The sequence below is a fragment of the Stigmatopora nigra genome, chromosome 1, assembly GCF_051989575.1.
Source record: "Stigmatopora nigra isolate UIUO_SnigA chromosome 1, RoL_Snig_1.1, whole genome shotgun sequence".
NCBI classification, from domain to species: Eukaryota; Metazoa; Chordata; class Actinopteri; order Syngnathiformes; family Syngnathidae; genus Stigmatopora; species Stigmatopora nigra.
Window position 1 is genome coordinate 13542584 of NC_135508.1, and position 16554 is coordinate 13559137.

At 39.5% G+C, this 16554-nt stretch overlaps 1 protein-coding gene and 1 long non-coding RNA gene across 2 annotated transcripts in view; one reads left to right on the forward strand and one right to left on the reverse strand.

The window, feature by feature from the left end:
- Positions 1-224: 224 nt before the first annotated feature.
- The window catches only part of tshz2 (teashirt zinc finger homeobox 2), a 39936-nt gene continuing 23606 nt past the window's right edge, over positions 225-16554 (forward strand). Inside the window, exon 1 of the mRNA XM_077727934.1 lies at positions 225-872. Within this exon, the coding sequence (XP_077584060.1) occupies positions 833-872 (40 nt within the window). The 5' untranslated portion in view covers positions 225-832. The remainder of the gene's footprint in view (positions 873-16554) is intronic.
- The window catches only part of LOC144204143 (uncharacterized), a 39724-nt gene continuing 28461 nt past the window's right edge, over positions 5292-16554 (reverse strand). Inside the window, exons 2-3 of the long non-coding RNA XR_013327833.1 lie at positions 10286-10413; positions 5292-6052 (exon numbers count right to left, since the gene is read on the reverse strand). This is a non-coding gene — a long non-coding RNA (uncharacterized LOC144204143). The remainder of the gene's footprint in view (positions 6053-10285; positions 10414-16554) is intronic.

The window sequence follows — 16554 nt, forward strand, 5'->3', positions numbered from 1 at the left end:
CTAGCAACTACAATATAGGAGTCTCTGTTCCTTTAATAAACTGATGCTTATCTATTCCCACAAATGTCTCCTTACCATCATCGTCGTCGTCAGGTCCAGCCCGGTAGAAGGAGGGAGAGAAGGGAGAGAGAGTGAGAGAGATTGAGAGAGGGAGAGAAAGACAGAGGGACGGAGAGAGGGAGGGTAGGCGGCTGGGATTGGAGGGAGGAGTTTTCAATGTTCAGTTTCTCGCGTGGATGTCTCCGCGTTGACATCGCTTCTCTTCTCTGCGCGTCCCCCCGGCACCCGACAGTCCGCGAAAAAAAACCATATACTATATATATAAAAAACAAGAAAAATTGTATTCCCCGTCCATCTCCATGCCATCTTCTCAAAAGAGTCCACGGAGGGAGAACCGGACTCGCACACACGCGGGGGACATCGATCAGATGGACAAGAAGAGGAGATCACCCCGTCCCGCTTAGAAGACGGAAGAAACCCCGATTTGATTTCTCTTTTTTTAAAATTCTACTTGATTTTTTATTGCTAGATTTTTTTTCTTTGACTCTAGTGTATATCGCGTCTCATCGCGAACTGGATTCTGCTTAAGAGCCACGAGCGACATCCGGAAAGAAATATCCAAACAAACCCAAAACACAACAACGAAGAAAAAAAAAGAGAAAGCACGCACTCCGCGCGCGTGTGCGCTCTCTATGCACGTGCGCGAGCGCAAGCCCGCATCGTGGTTGCACCTGGGCACGCGCGTGAAAAGACACCCGGCGGAGGCGGAACCAACACCGGCGGAGGCACCGGCGTCACCGGCGTCACCGGCACCGGCACCGTCACCGGCACCATGCCGCGCAGGAAGCAGCAGGCTCCCCGACGGGCTGCGGGTAAGAAGTCCCTTCTTCTTTTTCTTCATTAGGGACATTGTTAGGCTTGTTTTGCCTTTGTTACCATGGTCACCGCCTCACCTCCATTCATGCACTCCCCTCTCCAGCACGCCTTTTTCTTCCTCCCTGCAAACTTTTTGCACTTGTTTTCATACAAAATGTATGTTGCAGGCATATTTATTCTGCTGTAATAAGTTTTGGAAAAGTCATCTTACACAAGGGACACCTGATTACATAGTCTTCATTCGTGTTATACTTTACTTTATCCCACCCAGAAAGTGGTGGGGTGCATTCTGGACTGACTGGATAATGACTCATGCAATGATAGTACCTTTAAATGTAAATATTGCTACGTTTGTCTTTTTTATATGTTCATTGTTGGTAGGCGTAAACAGTCTGGGGTATACCCCGCCTCCTGCAGCTCAGTTCCATCACCCCTGTAACCCTTGTGAAGATAAACGATGAATAAATGTTCAATGTTGTAGCTTTGGGAGAACATGGAAATAAAATGTTACTAATAAAAGACGCTATATGTGTATACATATTTATCGGGTATTTGTTAAATCAAAGGAGAAAGAACTCAATTTGTTTATTTAACTCAGCAGCTCCTTCAAAGCAAAAAATAAATTAAAAAAAATCCCATTTTGGATCATCATCAAGTTGTAAACCTCCAATGATCCACACTTTCCGCCTCAAAGTGAATTAGTAGCAAATAATTTGCAAGTCCCTCATGGCTGCACGATGAGCTGCTGTATCCTGCTCGTGAACTCTCGGTGAACTCTTCGTCATCTTCCGGACAGAAATACATTTTTGGTCCGCTGTAATCTGGATCTGTTACAATTTTGCATTTTAGCCTTTAGGGATTCCGAGTTTACTTTACAATAGGTGTCATAATCAGCAGCCTCCGCCCCCATCCCTTCAACCTTTAGGCCGTCAAAGAATGCCATGTCTGTTTGCTTGTTTTTTTTCAATTTCTTTTTCTTGCGTATTTGGCTGCGTGAAGTTATCAGTCTTTATTATGGCTGCGGATGCTGTGAGCAGATGGCGATTATTTTCTCCGCCAATAATAGCGCAGCATTTCTACGTGAGGAAGATACTGAGTTTTCCACAAACACACACACACACAAGTGGGGGCTCGCACATACACAAAAGCACCTGCTGAGAGATGTACGAAAATATTTACCCACATATTAATTTGTAATTGTCGTTTCTCTCGTTCCTCCAATAAATTCGAACAAGTTCTTGAAAATAAATTTGTGTTCAAACCACTGAGAGCACACACTTCAATCTCCATAATTTGTTCCTTAGTTAAGCATGATTGTTTATACCGTCATTGGCTATTCATGCATGTCAATCATAAAAGAAGCAGTATTGATTGGTTGTGTGTCAATCATTACCGCCTGTGTTATGACAACCATTGTATAGACAAGTGGCATCGTCATTGCAGCTGTAAGTTTAGAGAACTCGTTTTAGTATAACTATTTGGAATACGTTTGTGAAGCTTTGTTCGTATACGCATTATATATTTATCTTTTCTATATATAAATTTATATATCTCTATAGTATGTGTGTGTTCTAACGATCTCATCATTGTTTTTAATCTTAAGTCTAAACAGTAACTACACAACATATTTTGATTCTTACAGCGATTTAGACGTTAAAAATGCATTAAAATAGCCCCATTTTAATAATTGGAATTTCATTGTTTTTTACTGAACTTCCCCTGAAAAGCTTTTGTGTTTTTCCCATTGTTGTTTCTTTCAGTGTCGAAAGAGTCTATTGGGACTCGTATTCAATTTTGTGATGTGAAAAAGAACACGTTATTTTACTATTTATGTTTGTCTTGGTAGTGTTAAAGTCAAATTCTTTATTTCCCTCCAGCACACACACACACACACACCACTCGATTTCTTTGGCTTTCTATGTTTTGAGTTTCAAAATCTAGTCACCCTGCTCCTTTAGGCACAGTATTTTTCCCACATTTCGAAATAAAATTTAAAAAAAAACAATGCTCTTGCTTTTATCATTTGGAAAGGGGGTTGGGCCAACTTTTTGGACGGTGCCTAAGTGATCCTTTTACACGCTCCCTAAATGTGTCGGGCCTGTGCAAGCGTACAAATAAGCCCTCCAGAAGAGTTTCTTCATTGTTGAGGTAATTGTCTCCTGGCTGACAGGCACATTCATCAGTGGCTTAATGGTCAATCAAAAGTTGGCAGGCAGAGTGTTTTCATTCTTTCCTATCCACTACATTAGGAATACTTCATCAAAATGTCGGCCCGCTAATGGCTGTGAAGAGTTCATGACTGACTGATCCCTTGTCTGCTAGCCCCCCCTACCTCCCCTTTCCCAACCCCCTCTGCTTGAAAATTAACAGCTTTGTGCTTGTGAGATGTGGGCTCACAGATAAACAAATTGTGCATTAATATTTCATCTTCAAGACCTGCGCCGGTGCCGCAGAATATTCTCTCGGCCGTGGTTGTCATTTTTCTTATTTTTCCGTGCCCCCTCCTCCTCGGGTATTCTTGAAGGCTCTTTGCAGCTGTAACTCATTTCACTTGATGACTTTACTGAGGTTACAGAGAGTGACGACAAATTGATTACCTGGCAGAGCAAGAATAGAGCGAGCGGAGACGGCGGCTGACAGTCATGTTATAATAATATGTTTAATGATGTGTGCAGAGGGAACAAGGAGAAAGTAGGATGGAAATAAGCACAGGCAAGATGCAAAGGAATATATTTTTAAGTGTGTTCATTGTCAATGCGGGGGCTCTTAAAGACGCCCTGTCCCTCTTTTTGCAGTTCTTTTTTTTTTAAAACTAGTCAAGATTCTCCTCTGGGAATTGTAGCATTTATTAATAGGTGCTTATGGAAATGTCAGCTCATAGATAACCCCCACTGGACATTACATTAAGCATACCTGCTTACTATACTGATATCTAATATGAAAGTACTATAAAAAAAAAATTCTAAATACTACAATAGAACCAGTTGAGATGATATCCCCCCAAAAGGCCTAACATTTCTGAATTCAATTTCCATCCCTGCAGACAATGAATTTGAATAGGTTCATATGCCATAGATTCATGCATGATTTGCTTAGTAATTTCGTCTGTGGACCTTCACGAGTCGTTATCAAATCGGCACGAGTCGCATCAAATAATCAATGTATAGGGCACGCCTTTACTACTGCATATACGTGTAGAGTATGCATATATCAGATTTTCTGTCTGTCAATCTATTCGGGCTTCAGGGGGGAGGAGAGGGATGGGTTATTTTACAAAAAAAATCAGATCAGCTTTCAGATGCATAGAAAACACATTGAATTAATTCATCTTCCATGCACTAAGGTCGCCGGGGTGCTGGATATTTTCCCAGCTAACCAACCCTGGGTAGTAAATAGGCAGGGTTTACCCTGAATTAGTAGCTAGCCAGTCACAAAGCCCAAGGAGAAAAACAACCATTTACAAATATAGTGTCATTTTTTCTCATTTAAAAAAAATGAGAAAAAATGACACTCGGCTGCACCCAATCAAAAAAAAAAAACTAAAAACACAAATAAACAACATTGGTATGAGAGCTGCAATGATCAAATCCATAGAACATTAGCTGCTTATGGTATAGTCTTAAAATGACCAAAACCTATAATATTTGGGGATTTTTATGTTAAAATGTAAAAAAAAAATCGGCTGATAAAATGTGTTAATCTAGGCAACTTTGAGCATTCGAATGAAACATCAGTCACGTTGTCCATTTACGCAGTTTAAGGGTGCCGTAATAGCGCAAGGTTCACGTTTGAGTGAAAGGAGCCATATGTTACCGTGCAACCCGTGGGAGGATCCCTTTCGCTGTTGTTGTTTTTAATTTTTACAATAGCGCTGTGCCTGTAACCCAATTTGCTGTTAACAAGATGAATTGGGGAGTAGACAAAGGCATTAAATGTTGCAGCGCCAGCTCGTGACTGACAGCAGCTTGTGGGAATGGCCTTGCAGAAATTCCTCCTAAGTGGTTACTTCAGAAAACATCCTAGCATCACGACAGATGTTGTTGATCTGCTCAAGTTGGGAAAAGGTTCAAAACGGAAAAACAAGGCATGTCTATTTCTTTTCTTTAAACTAGGAAATATTTTGTGTGTGTAAATTGAGCTTTTGTTAGCATAACTACTAACATCAAAGCTGTGGTAAAGCTAAAACATAGGTTTTTCGAGCACTTAAATATCGGTCTCTATTCAAGATGCTTTTCTTGACGACCTGACTTTTCTACCATATTTTTCGGACAATAAGTCGCACCAGCCAAACAATGCACACGGAAGTGGAAAAAAAATAAATCGCATTTTTGGGAGGGCAATTTTTTATTTGATCAGATATCAAGAACAAACGAACATCAAAATAACAATTGTGAAATGGAGAACAACCGGGGAAATAGGCACCTGTTAGCATAACAGTTTTCCAGATTTAAACAGCCTAAAAACACGGGAAATACATATATAATTCGCACTTGAGTCCCAGTTGAAGGTCCATCCAAATGATGAAAAAATGTGAAACTTGTATTTCTGTAATACGGTAAATTAAATTTAAAATTTGTATTTAAAAATGAGGCCGAAAAGTATTGGGCCCGCAAAATTAATGGCTTCTAACTTTGGCCTAGTTCCCAAAGTTTGTGGGAAAGCAATTAATGCGTTATCCAGCCAATAAACAAACAGCAATGCGCGTGACCTATATTTACTGATCTAAAATAAATTACGCTCCATTTTGTCATCCTTCTGTTCGAGTAGCAAGCATAGCGGTGTGATACCTAAAATTTGATGACGTCTCGTGAGTTGATTCGAGAGCATAAAATGCTTACTCTCAGAATAGGGGCAACCATCGTAAAAACAAAAACAAAACTTTTTTTATAAGCAAAAATGCCATTTCGATTTATTTTGACGGTAATACGAGCAAAACTTTAGCGTGTTTTGGGGGGCGGGGGGACCAAAGTTTGGCTCCAGGTCTAGGAAGTTGCATAGTGATGCAATCATTAGCGAGCATTAAATCTTTTTCTGTGCGACGAGGTTGCGTCAACAAATGTTTTGATCAAATGCAGTCTCCTGAGCACCGCGCATTTCGCTGCAGCGTTCGCAGTTTTCGGCTTTCCACCCGTAGAGATTTCTGGTAATAAACTTCCTCTTCATCAGCGACTTTTTACTGTAAAATCACGTGGAGAAATTTGAAGTCAGGTGAGATGATGGCAGGTGCCGCTAGCTGTGTGCTCTAGCTGTTGCAACTTTGCGTGCACGCGGGGATGATGGAGTTGTTTTCTACATGATGAGAAGCGAAAGTCCTGTGCGTGACTGGATGTTTCCATTATGTGCGAGTGGACAGCTAGATTGCGGACATACCGTATTTTCACGACTATAAGGCGCACCGCATTATAAGGCGCACCCTCAATGAATGACATTTCTTCCATATATAAGGCGCACTGTATTATGAGGCGCACTGTGTTATAAGGCGCACTGTATTATAAGGCGCACTGTCTATTTTGGAGAAAATTTAAGACTTTTAAGTGTACCTTATAGTCGTGAAAATACGGTAATTGCTATTGAATTCCAGGTATGAAGCACTCACTACACAGTCACCTCTAGAGCCAGCCATTGTTGATGTTTTGGATTTTTTTGTATAAAATCTTGCAGTGGGGGAGGAGCTATATGATGGAAGATTTTGTAAACTAAGATGGCATCTGCATATTTAACAATATTGTTTCAGTTCAGGCGTTTGTGTTTTTTTTAATATCCGACAGTGGTGGTTTTTGGTTTTCAGTTGTTTCCATATATAAGGCGCACTGGATTATAAGGCGCACTGTCTATTTTGGAGAAAATTTAAGACTTTTAAGTGCGCCTTATAGTCGTGAAAATACAGTACTATATGCACACGGACACAAATGCTTATATCGTTTGAATAATTGACAATTTTTTCCGACGATATATTAATACTAGTCGTGTACATTATGTCAATAGACATTTACTGAATCCTATACATTGAATCTGAATGTGAGAGGACAGAGTGTATAATGAGTATGTCAATGGATAAATACTGTGTAAATCACCTCTCATGCTTTGTTTATATTCATGGAAAAACTATATTTACATTGTGTCTGCAACTTATGGACTTACATACTATCTATATTCAGGTGTGTATGTGAACAGATGTTGACATTGTCTGTATGTATGTAAATTGACAAAAAATGTTTATATTATATTGTAAACGGACAGACAGATGTTTTGTATGCGTGGATGGATGGATGTTTATATGATCTGGATCTGAATAGATGGACAGATGTTCTCATTTTCTGTATAAATGTAGTGTAGTGTAGTGTAGTGTGTATGAAATTGATGAACTGAATTTTAAAAAAATAGATTTACAGATTTTTACATTGTGTTTATATGAATTGCAGGATTTCACTTGGTCAATAGTTTTGTAAAATATGTTATCATTCCTTCGGTGAGTCATTTTTGTAGTAGTAAAAAAACATCAGTACACCTTTTCTCATGACCTTTTGACCCCTGCACTCATTGAGAGACCTGGAAGTTCCAAATTGTAACTTTAAGCAGTATATCATTGCTGTTTATTATCTTTGAGAAACCACAAAAAACTGCTTGTTACTCAATGTAAGCATTTGGTATTATTATCATCTCACATCACCGAATGTGGTTTCTCGGATATCTGTACAAAAAATATATGTACAGGTATTTGTATACATATGGATTGATCAGCTGAAAAATCAGGAAAACTCTTCAAGACATAAGAAAATGCCCATCTGTCTCTGTGCCAGCATTAGCGTTCATTTACCTCGCCGTCCCTCTTGAGACGTGCGCTAGTTTCCGAGCAAATGACACCATTTGATTCATGTATTGTATATACCATGCAGCAAATAGACAATTACTTGTAGCGGTGTCTATTTTTCACCTATTTCTCTTTAGGTCTGAGAACAAGTTTGTAAATTCAAAGCAAGCCAGGGAAATTTGATCATGTCCGTATGACATGCCATGCAAGAAAAAACTATAAACCAACCAAAAAAATAAAACGAGAATGATACAATGGCAAAGGGGACCCTGCTATCGATTACAAAGTGCTGGTGGGGTTGTGTGTTTTATGTTTCTTGCTCTGAAACCAACACTTCCTCGTGTGCCTTGTATTACTTTTACGACGCACATTCTTCCAGAGCTTTCGTCTTGTAATTTATACTTTGTGTCGCACGTCATCTCCGTCTTTTTCATGCAGAGATTTAGACCTTCCTCTTGTACTTGTTGACCTACATGTGTTCTATCGGGAGGTGGGAAGTTGGGGGAGGGGCTTGTTGGCCATATGGAGGCAAATTACAAATGAATTATGTTCTGCTTTCATTCAGCAGCACTTTGAAAATCTAAAAAAGGAACAGTTTTATCATTTTACTGGATTTTGACCATTTTTCCACAACATCGCTGAGAAATTGAAACATTCGTTCTCAGTCAAAACCTGAATCGTTATTATAATTCCCATTGATTAGTCATTCTTGGATTCCTACCAGACGCTAGCTGCATGTCCATGATCACATCCCAGAAGTGCAGTCTGATGCTGTTCACTGCCAATGCACCTCCAATAACATCCAAAATGTAAACCGACAGTTAATTCGGACTGCGAGCAACTTCTATATTCTCCAACCAGTCACTAAATCTCCCAAATAAACCAACCTCAAGAGTACTTTTTTCAAGTGCTGAATCAAATTTAGCTCAAGAGCAAATAGACCGACAACTGTATGCCAAGATAGCCAAATGACTGTTAAAAATGGGTATGAAATTAACAAAAGGGAATGTTTATTTTATCCGTGTAGGCCTAAAACGGGGATTCCCAGTGAATTGTTTTTGTGACAATTTCCGATTTCTTTTTGTATGCTTGCCGATTTTTTGATAATGAAGTACCAAATGATCCACCACGTCACTTTTGCACATTTTCACCGAGTGAAATCTTTATATTTATGTTTAACTATCCCTGAATTTCTCTATGTGACTTTCTATTTATTTTTCTACTCCAGATCCTATTTTGTTGTAAGTGAAAATCATTCAGAAACAATCATTCCATTGGTCAGATAATATACTATATTTCTTTTATTAAATATCCTACATAGAAATACATGCTCTAAATAATAGCAGTAAAAAAACATCCATCTTAAGGTATCTTATCTGCTTCTTATCAAACTCTTAATGAGTTATAATTCTGATGAATTATGCAAATTAACCTTTGACTGCTCATGATGGCAGGAGAGATGACAACATTAGTGCTAATTCTTCAAGAGCTTGGTAGTACGTAATTGCAAAGAAAAATCAGCGTTACACATTGACGGCAATACATACTTGATTCTTCATGAGTAGAAAAATGTGGTTACTTGACTGGGTGTTAAGAATTGACAACATATTTTGATAAAATAAAACATTATGTCAAAGAAAGAAAACTTTCAAAGTCTACTTGAAATATCGTGGTTATAGTAAAATGTGCTTTTGGTTTTCAGTGTTCGTTTAATGACTGGCAGTGTCGTCAACTGATATTTTCAAAAAATATGAATGATTGTTGAGCAGAATGGAACATTATTTAGGGATCATTTGATATCTGGTGACGGGAACGAGTGTATATCGTTAATATTAGTGGTTTAAATTAGATTTTTTAGCTCGAGGGGAGTTTTTGAGAGATTTTTTTCATTTTTTGGGGGAAACACTGTCCGAAAGCATCTCCCTTGTCTTAAAACAGTGGCTACAGGCTCTTAAGGATACTTTGCCCAAAGCCCCTTGGTAACGGCGAGCATGTGATCAGACGACGTGTTGCCAGACACGTTCCCGCGGCACTGTATGAAGTGCTGAACTTTGCACCTTTGGTAACTTCGTTTACCGCCAGCTTGATGGCGCCCCGACAGCTTTATGTGCCCCGTGTTTTATGAGTCGTCATGTGAGGCAATTACGCACCATCTAATTTGATGAATCAAGTCAATGCTCAGCTGCCATCGTTGACCTTGCTGGACCGCTATATTCCATCTCCCAGCGCAGGTCAAACCGAGGTCTTGTGCATCACTGATGAGATTTTGGTAACTAGCCCTCGTTGGCGTCTTTTGGATGCAGTTGCTCGTGCCGCTAAATATTTCCATTTCATATCTTTTGTGTGCGGTCATAAAACAAGCTGATATATTATGTGAACAGTATAATGTAATAATAATAATACCCAGAGTCGCAAGAGCGGAAGCAAAAACAAAAGCACAAGAAAGGAATTTAAGCGACGTGTCTTTTGGACTTATTTAGCCTCGCTAAAATAAAATTTATTTGTCGAAAGAAAAACATAACAATCCAAAGAGGGTAGGTACTGAAAACAAAAAAATTAAAAACCAATAGCATACATTGTGATAATAGCTTTTCATACCTTGATGAAGACGCATCATCTTGCGAAGTCTAATGGTGTCGTTTTGTGTGTATTCCCAGTCACCTGTAATTCCATGGATAGTGCAATTATTTTCTGCATAGCTTCTTTAAGAAGAGCTTGCTGTTTGCCTGTATGACGGACACAGATTCCAACAAGAAAGTAAGAACAGAAGCTTTGAAAAACAGATTAAATCAAGTCTAAAATGGACTTTATTGACTGACGGCCCAAGTTTAATCAAATCAACGTTAGCTGTCAACCGAGTTACATAGACTACTCTAAATTTAATGCCCACTGTGGGTAATAATTGCAGTATTTCATTGCAAAAGACAATTTTAGATTTACTTCTCCATTTTAAGCCTAAGTCAATTAATGTATTTCTAGCGCAAACAGTGTGGATCTTCATTGCAATATACTCATTTTGTTGCTTTTTGCCTACTTGATGTAAAGCACAACTTGAAAACATTTATCTTGACACAGTACAGTACTTATTTGCATTCAGTGTTTTAAACCTAACTAGAACTGAAGTCTTTAATTCCTCTTTATGCCCATTTCCATCATTCTATTACTCATTCAGTTGTTTCTATAAAATCAAACAAAACCAAATTTTGAGCCCAAAATATGCAATTCATATCCTATGAACTGGCCTTCTCTGTTGGATTCCAGGGACATTGTGTTTATAGTATGCACATTTTTTCTTATTGTTTTGCCATCTTTTCAGCCTTGCATTTGGGTTTAGCCAATTACCTGTTTTGTTGTGATGACTCAGGTCAAGAATAACTCTGAAGTGATTATTTTAGCTTTTAACATCCAATAGTAACCATCGACTTAAACCTTCTACTTCACATCTAATTGTATCCAATTATTTTTTAAATTTCAAAGAGTGGGGAGAGTGATGTAGTTGTTGTATATCCCTTCACAAAACTTTCAAATGGAGCCGTTATTTCATGACAAAATGACGACATATTGTCGCATTAAGATCATTGTGCCTGAAGGTCTTTTGTGTTTGGAGGTCGTCCTGCTTGTGTCTTCTCAACGTGCTGAGCGAGTCAGTTGAAACGACTTAATTGATACTCATTAAACAGCGGTGACAGCTTCAGTGTCCGTGATGGATGTGGAATAATTGTGTTGTGCTCACAACTTGATTAAGAGAAGCAACAACAGCGGCTGACGAGTCTGTCGGGCCGCCGCGCCCGCGGGACGTCCTGAAATATCGTCAAGCTTAGGGAGTCGTATCATTTATTGGACTGAATTGGAATTTCTCGGGATTGCATCTGATGTTGAAAGATGCATGAATTTAAAGTTAATTTATATATATTTTTAATCATTGTAGGTTAGCCATGAATACATTACATTACTGTAGTGTTTTAATTAGTTATTAAAAAGCCTGAAATGGGCATATGTATGTGAATGGGAGCATGAATTATTTTATCAAGACATTCCCTGCAAGTCTAGCTATCGTGATTGTTTCATATATGATATTTTTGCATCCCATAACGTTGTTTAATCTCAGCCAGATGACAAATGTGCTCCTCGTGTGATTTGAGTTTGATAATACAAGCATTTGGAATCGACTGTCGGACTAATAACTCCATGAAAAATGGTGCCATTTAAAAGAGAAAATGAATGCGGGGGAAACTCATTATTATCATTTTTTTTATTGTACTTGCTTTAGATTGTCAATATTCTATGAATCTGCCCTGGTAAAATTCATCAAATCTTTCCCTGATACTTTTTTTGCAAGCTCAGTTGGTATCAGGAGGGGGAAAAAAGCAAGTTTGTCACTTTGACATTCTAAGACACTTACAGCTGATTAAAGCCACACCCCTCGTAGACATTAATGCAAGTAGGATTTACAACTTTATCCCCACATGATTAATATTAGACAGGGAGGTCTTTGTACGGGAAGCAGCTCGCATGTCTGTCGTAGAGCAACGGCCGCTGGTGGGAACCGTGCTGACACGTCACGCGCACGCTTCCCGTGGGTGCGGCAGCTGATGTCATTGCCGCTATTCGCTACGTTGAGCAATTGAGCAAAGGCAGAGGCCTTTTCCAGATCTTAGTAAGCTTTGACGCCTCTCTTTTTTTCTCTCTTTTTACCTTGATTTCCCTCCTCTAGAATTAATATATCACCAAGTAAAAAAAGCAGATTTCTGTCAAACCTATTCAAGGTTGTTTTGTAATCATATGGTAGATACTAGTACACAGACTGTGTTTGTAAATCTATTTATGTTTTTATGAGGCTTGATGGAAAACAAAGGTAAAAAATAGTCTTGAAAGATTGACTCTTTTATTGGCAAAATTAAATAAATGATTGCTTTTTGATGCTATTTCATATAAAATTTGAATAGTCAAAATGCAAAATTTTTTTTTACTCTAAAACCACTGCCCCATTAAAGGGAATGCAGCCTGGTTTATAAACCTACTAGTTATAATACTATATTTTTTCCAAATTCCTTTTTGTGGCCCCATTTCAAAACCCACTGTATCTTGGGTAATTTTGGCAATGACCCAGGCAGAAATTGCCGTGCTGTCCAGTCATTTCCGCAGTGTTTTTCAACCTTTTTTGAGCCAAGGCACATTTTTTACATTGGAAAAAATTTGTGGCACACCACTAACCAAAAATTTTACAAAATGACACTCTGTATAGTATATTTACTACAGCACGGACACTGGACAATGACATCATATTTGCAGAAAACTATTAATAAATGTTAATTTTAAAAAAAAGGATATTGGATAATTTCTCACGGCACACCTGACGATCTCTCACGGCACACTAGTGTGCCACGGCACAGTGGTTGAAAATCACTGCCTTAAGGGACCTCATCAACCCCTCAACGGCCCGAGGACATCCATATTCATTTCCTTCTCCCATTTGGCTGAAATGATGAAAAGCCGCCTTGGCTCCCGCCCCCCGCCCCTCTTATTTCCTGCCATAGGTCGCCCGCATTTCAATCGGTGGCAAAACCTCAAGAGCTCCCGCTAAAACACAAGCTGTGTCAGCTGCCGTCAAGAGGAAAATAGAAGGTTACTTTTCAGATCAGCTCCGCACAGCATGCGGGCGCTCCGTTCATAAACACTGTTATTGTAGTCAAGTTGGCCCATTGTCTTGTGCACATGACTGCTTCCTCTGCCTGTCTCTTCCCAGACATCTACCACCACCTCCCCATAAAATAAATATGGCATTCAGTGTCAAGTCACGAGGGCGGGGTGATATCACAGAGAGAGATAACTGCACTGTGATTATACTTGTGGGTGGCTGTTTACTCTTTCAGCCTAGACGGGAAGTGAATGTTCATCAAAATAACATATGGCCGTAACTCAGCTCTCTAATTATCGCTAGTGTTTGATGACGAACCTCAGTTAGCCTATTCGCTCTGCTCCGCCCGGCACCACACTCGCCAAGGTGTGGATATGTTCGCAGTAGTCACGGCAACGCCAAACACCTAAGTACACAAAGGGAAAGGCCTTGCCGGGGGTGTGGATCATCTCCACCTCATGCCGGATAAAAAGCTGGAATGTAGTTAGAGGCGTGTACAGCAGAGGGTTTTAGAGCAAGCGACTGTGATTGACATCTCACTACTCTTATCTATACATGGCCAGTCGATTTATTTTGTTTCTGTTTTGAGCCCTACCCAAAGAATTAATCCACATCACTGTGAGGGAAAGGCTTGCGTCCACCTTTTTTTTTTTAGCATCATCATGAAGTTTTAGCAGACCAAAAGGGCAGAACTAGAAAGAGCAATGCTCTCAAACTAGAGCTGTGCTATAGTGAGCTAAGCGGAATGCGGCTGCCTGGTGGCTTTAGGGGTGTCTCGCACAGATTTATGTCCCTCGGAACCTTGTGTGTCTATTGTTGGCATGTGAATCTGGGCCACATGTGATAACAGCATTATCCTTTTGTGCAGTAAGCTTGTGGAGGTTCACACTTTCAAATGTTAGGAGGCTGAAAAAGGAAACATGTTGTGTGTAGTACTAGTTTGTTTTCTGAAACGGAGGACACACACTGATTTTTAACAAATGGCTCATAAAATGTGGGGGAGCACACAGTAAAGAAACCTTGTAGCGCTTCCTGACTGTTTTCGTGGCTTGTGTTGTAGTTGAAATGGCCATCACGGCACAAAATAAATAAGGATATCAATGTCGACAATCTTGAGTGTTTTCTTGTAGATTTATGTGATAGCACCGGACAGTAGAATTTCTCCTTACTTTATAGGAATGAACTTGTTTAATTTTATTTTAGTGAAAGATAACCAGTTGTTTCTCGGACGTTTCCATGATCAGAGCAAGGTTAAGCTCATTTCCAAAGGGAATATTGTTCTTTGTATTCCACATCATTGCTACAGAATCAGTGACACCACCCAACTATCTGGTTACCACATAGTGTACATAACGATTTGTGACTATAAACATCAAACAGGTTTAATGTTGGAGAGAATATGATTCATTTTGACTGATTATTGGCATGTCATATCACGCAACACACTGAATTAGATTCCAGTTAAAACATGACACAGCTTTATAATGTGTTTAAAAATCATTTGGAGTCTTACGGTTTGAAAATGGAAAACCAATTCTATAAACCGCAAGTAAAAACTTCTCAGGGAAACTATCCAGCTAACTGTTAACACATATAGTTGAGGTGACTCATCAGATGGTCAGTACTTGAAAACAATTACATTTGGCAGCGAAAACAAATGCAAATCTCTAATTAGATGAAAAGCAGGATTTGAACCACTGGTGTTATCCTGTTTTACACCTCAAAGAAGTATTTTATTTTCAGGATGAGGGTGACTACATTGAATCATGTTTCGATTGGAGAAGATGTGATATTTCTTACGGAGTTCCATAAGTAAGCAAGCAAGCCAAACATTTTTTTTTTAATTAGAGAAGAGCTGGTTGAACGTATGGTTATCTTCTGGAGCAAACTAGAGGTGGTGAGGAGGATTTATGGGCACGTGCCACTCAGCTCTAAGTCTGGTCATCATTGACCCACTTTGAAGGGTCGTGAATGACAATGTAGAGGCTTTAGCCTCAGTCACTGGCAAATGTGCTAGAGTAAGAAATGCTCCTCAATGTCATTTATTTATGACAATGGAACGAATGAGACGGAAAACATATTCGTGCAGCTTAAGGAACTTGAAATTGGCAAAAACATGGCTAATATCGGATAAATAAAGTTATCTAATCTAATTACATGTCTGCCCTGAGGCATTTAGATTCCTAGTGTTCGGCAAAAAATGCAAACGTATGATCACTTAATGCAAGACAAGTATGTAGCAGGCCATGCCACTTATTTGGACAATGCGTTTATTATGTAATGTACACATTGCAGTTTGTGTTGACGATCAAATTTACAAACTTGAAGAATATGTCGTCGAAACACAAAAACAATATAGGCCACCATTGTCGTTTTGTTTGGAAAACACTTTTTAAGCTTCAAAGTGCAGAAGAATAAGCAGAAATGAGAGAATAAACAAAAATGAGAGCGTTTGTACTCATTTTTAGTCAAAAACCTTGTCGTGTAAGGCTCACCTCACACCGCCAAGCGAGCATTCTAACCGGGAAACAATAGAAAACCCTCCTCTTTTAGAATATAGCCATCCATCACTTAAAATGTCTTTAGTAAAACCGGCAGGAAAGTTTTGGTGATTTGATCCACATCTTTCGACAAAGCAATCTTTGATAGTGTGGCCCTGTCACTGACTTTAGATTCCCTGAGTGAGACATGGGAAGCTAAGAGGGCCACAAACAACTGGGGTGTGCTTAGAGGTTGGAAATGAGGAGGAGATGAACTACACAGTTCCAGCACACAGTTTATCATCAAGTGTGTGTATGTGTGCGTATGCGTGTTCATTCCACTCATAAATATCTACCACAGGAGCACACAACACCCCCTTCCAAAAGGGCCTCTCTGATAGTGATGGCTAAAGGATGTCGCTGTCCGGGTGATTGAGTGCTGCCCTGGGCACATCTCGCTGGGATGGCCCAATGCTCAATGCTGCATCGATGGGTGGGGGGGCCGTGAAGTGTGGGTGGTGGGAATGGGGGGATGGTTGTGTTTGGGCATGCAGTTGGAGGTGCCGTCTACCCTGGTCTTGGGGTGTTGTATGTATTGACCCAATTTAATGAGTATACTCTAGATCACTGGTGTCAAAGTGGTGTCCGGGGGGCCAGATCTAGCTTGCTACATCACTTTCTGCGGCCCACGGAAGTAAATTAAAATATATATATATTAATGCTTTCAAAATTTTTGATTGAGATTAATC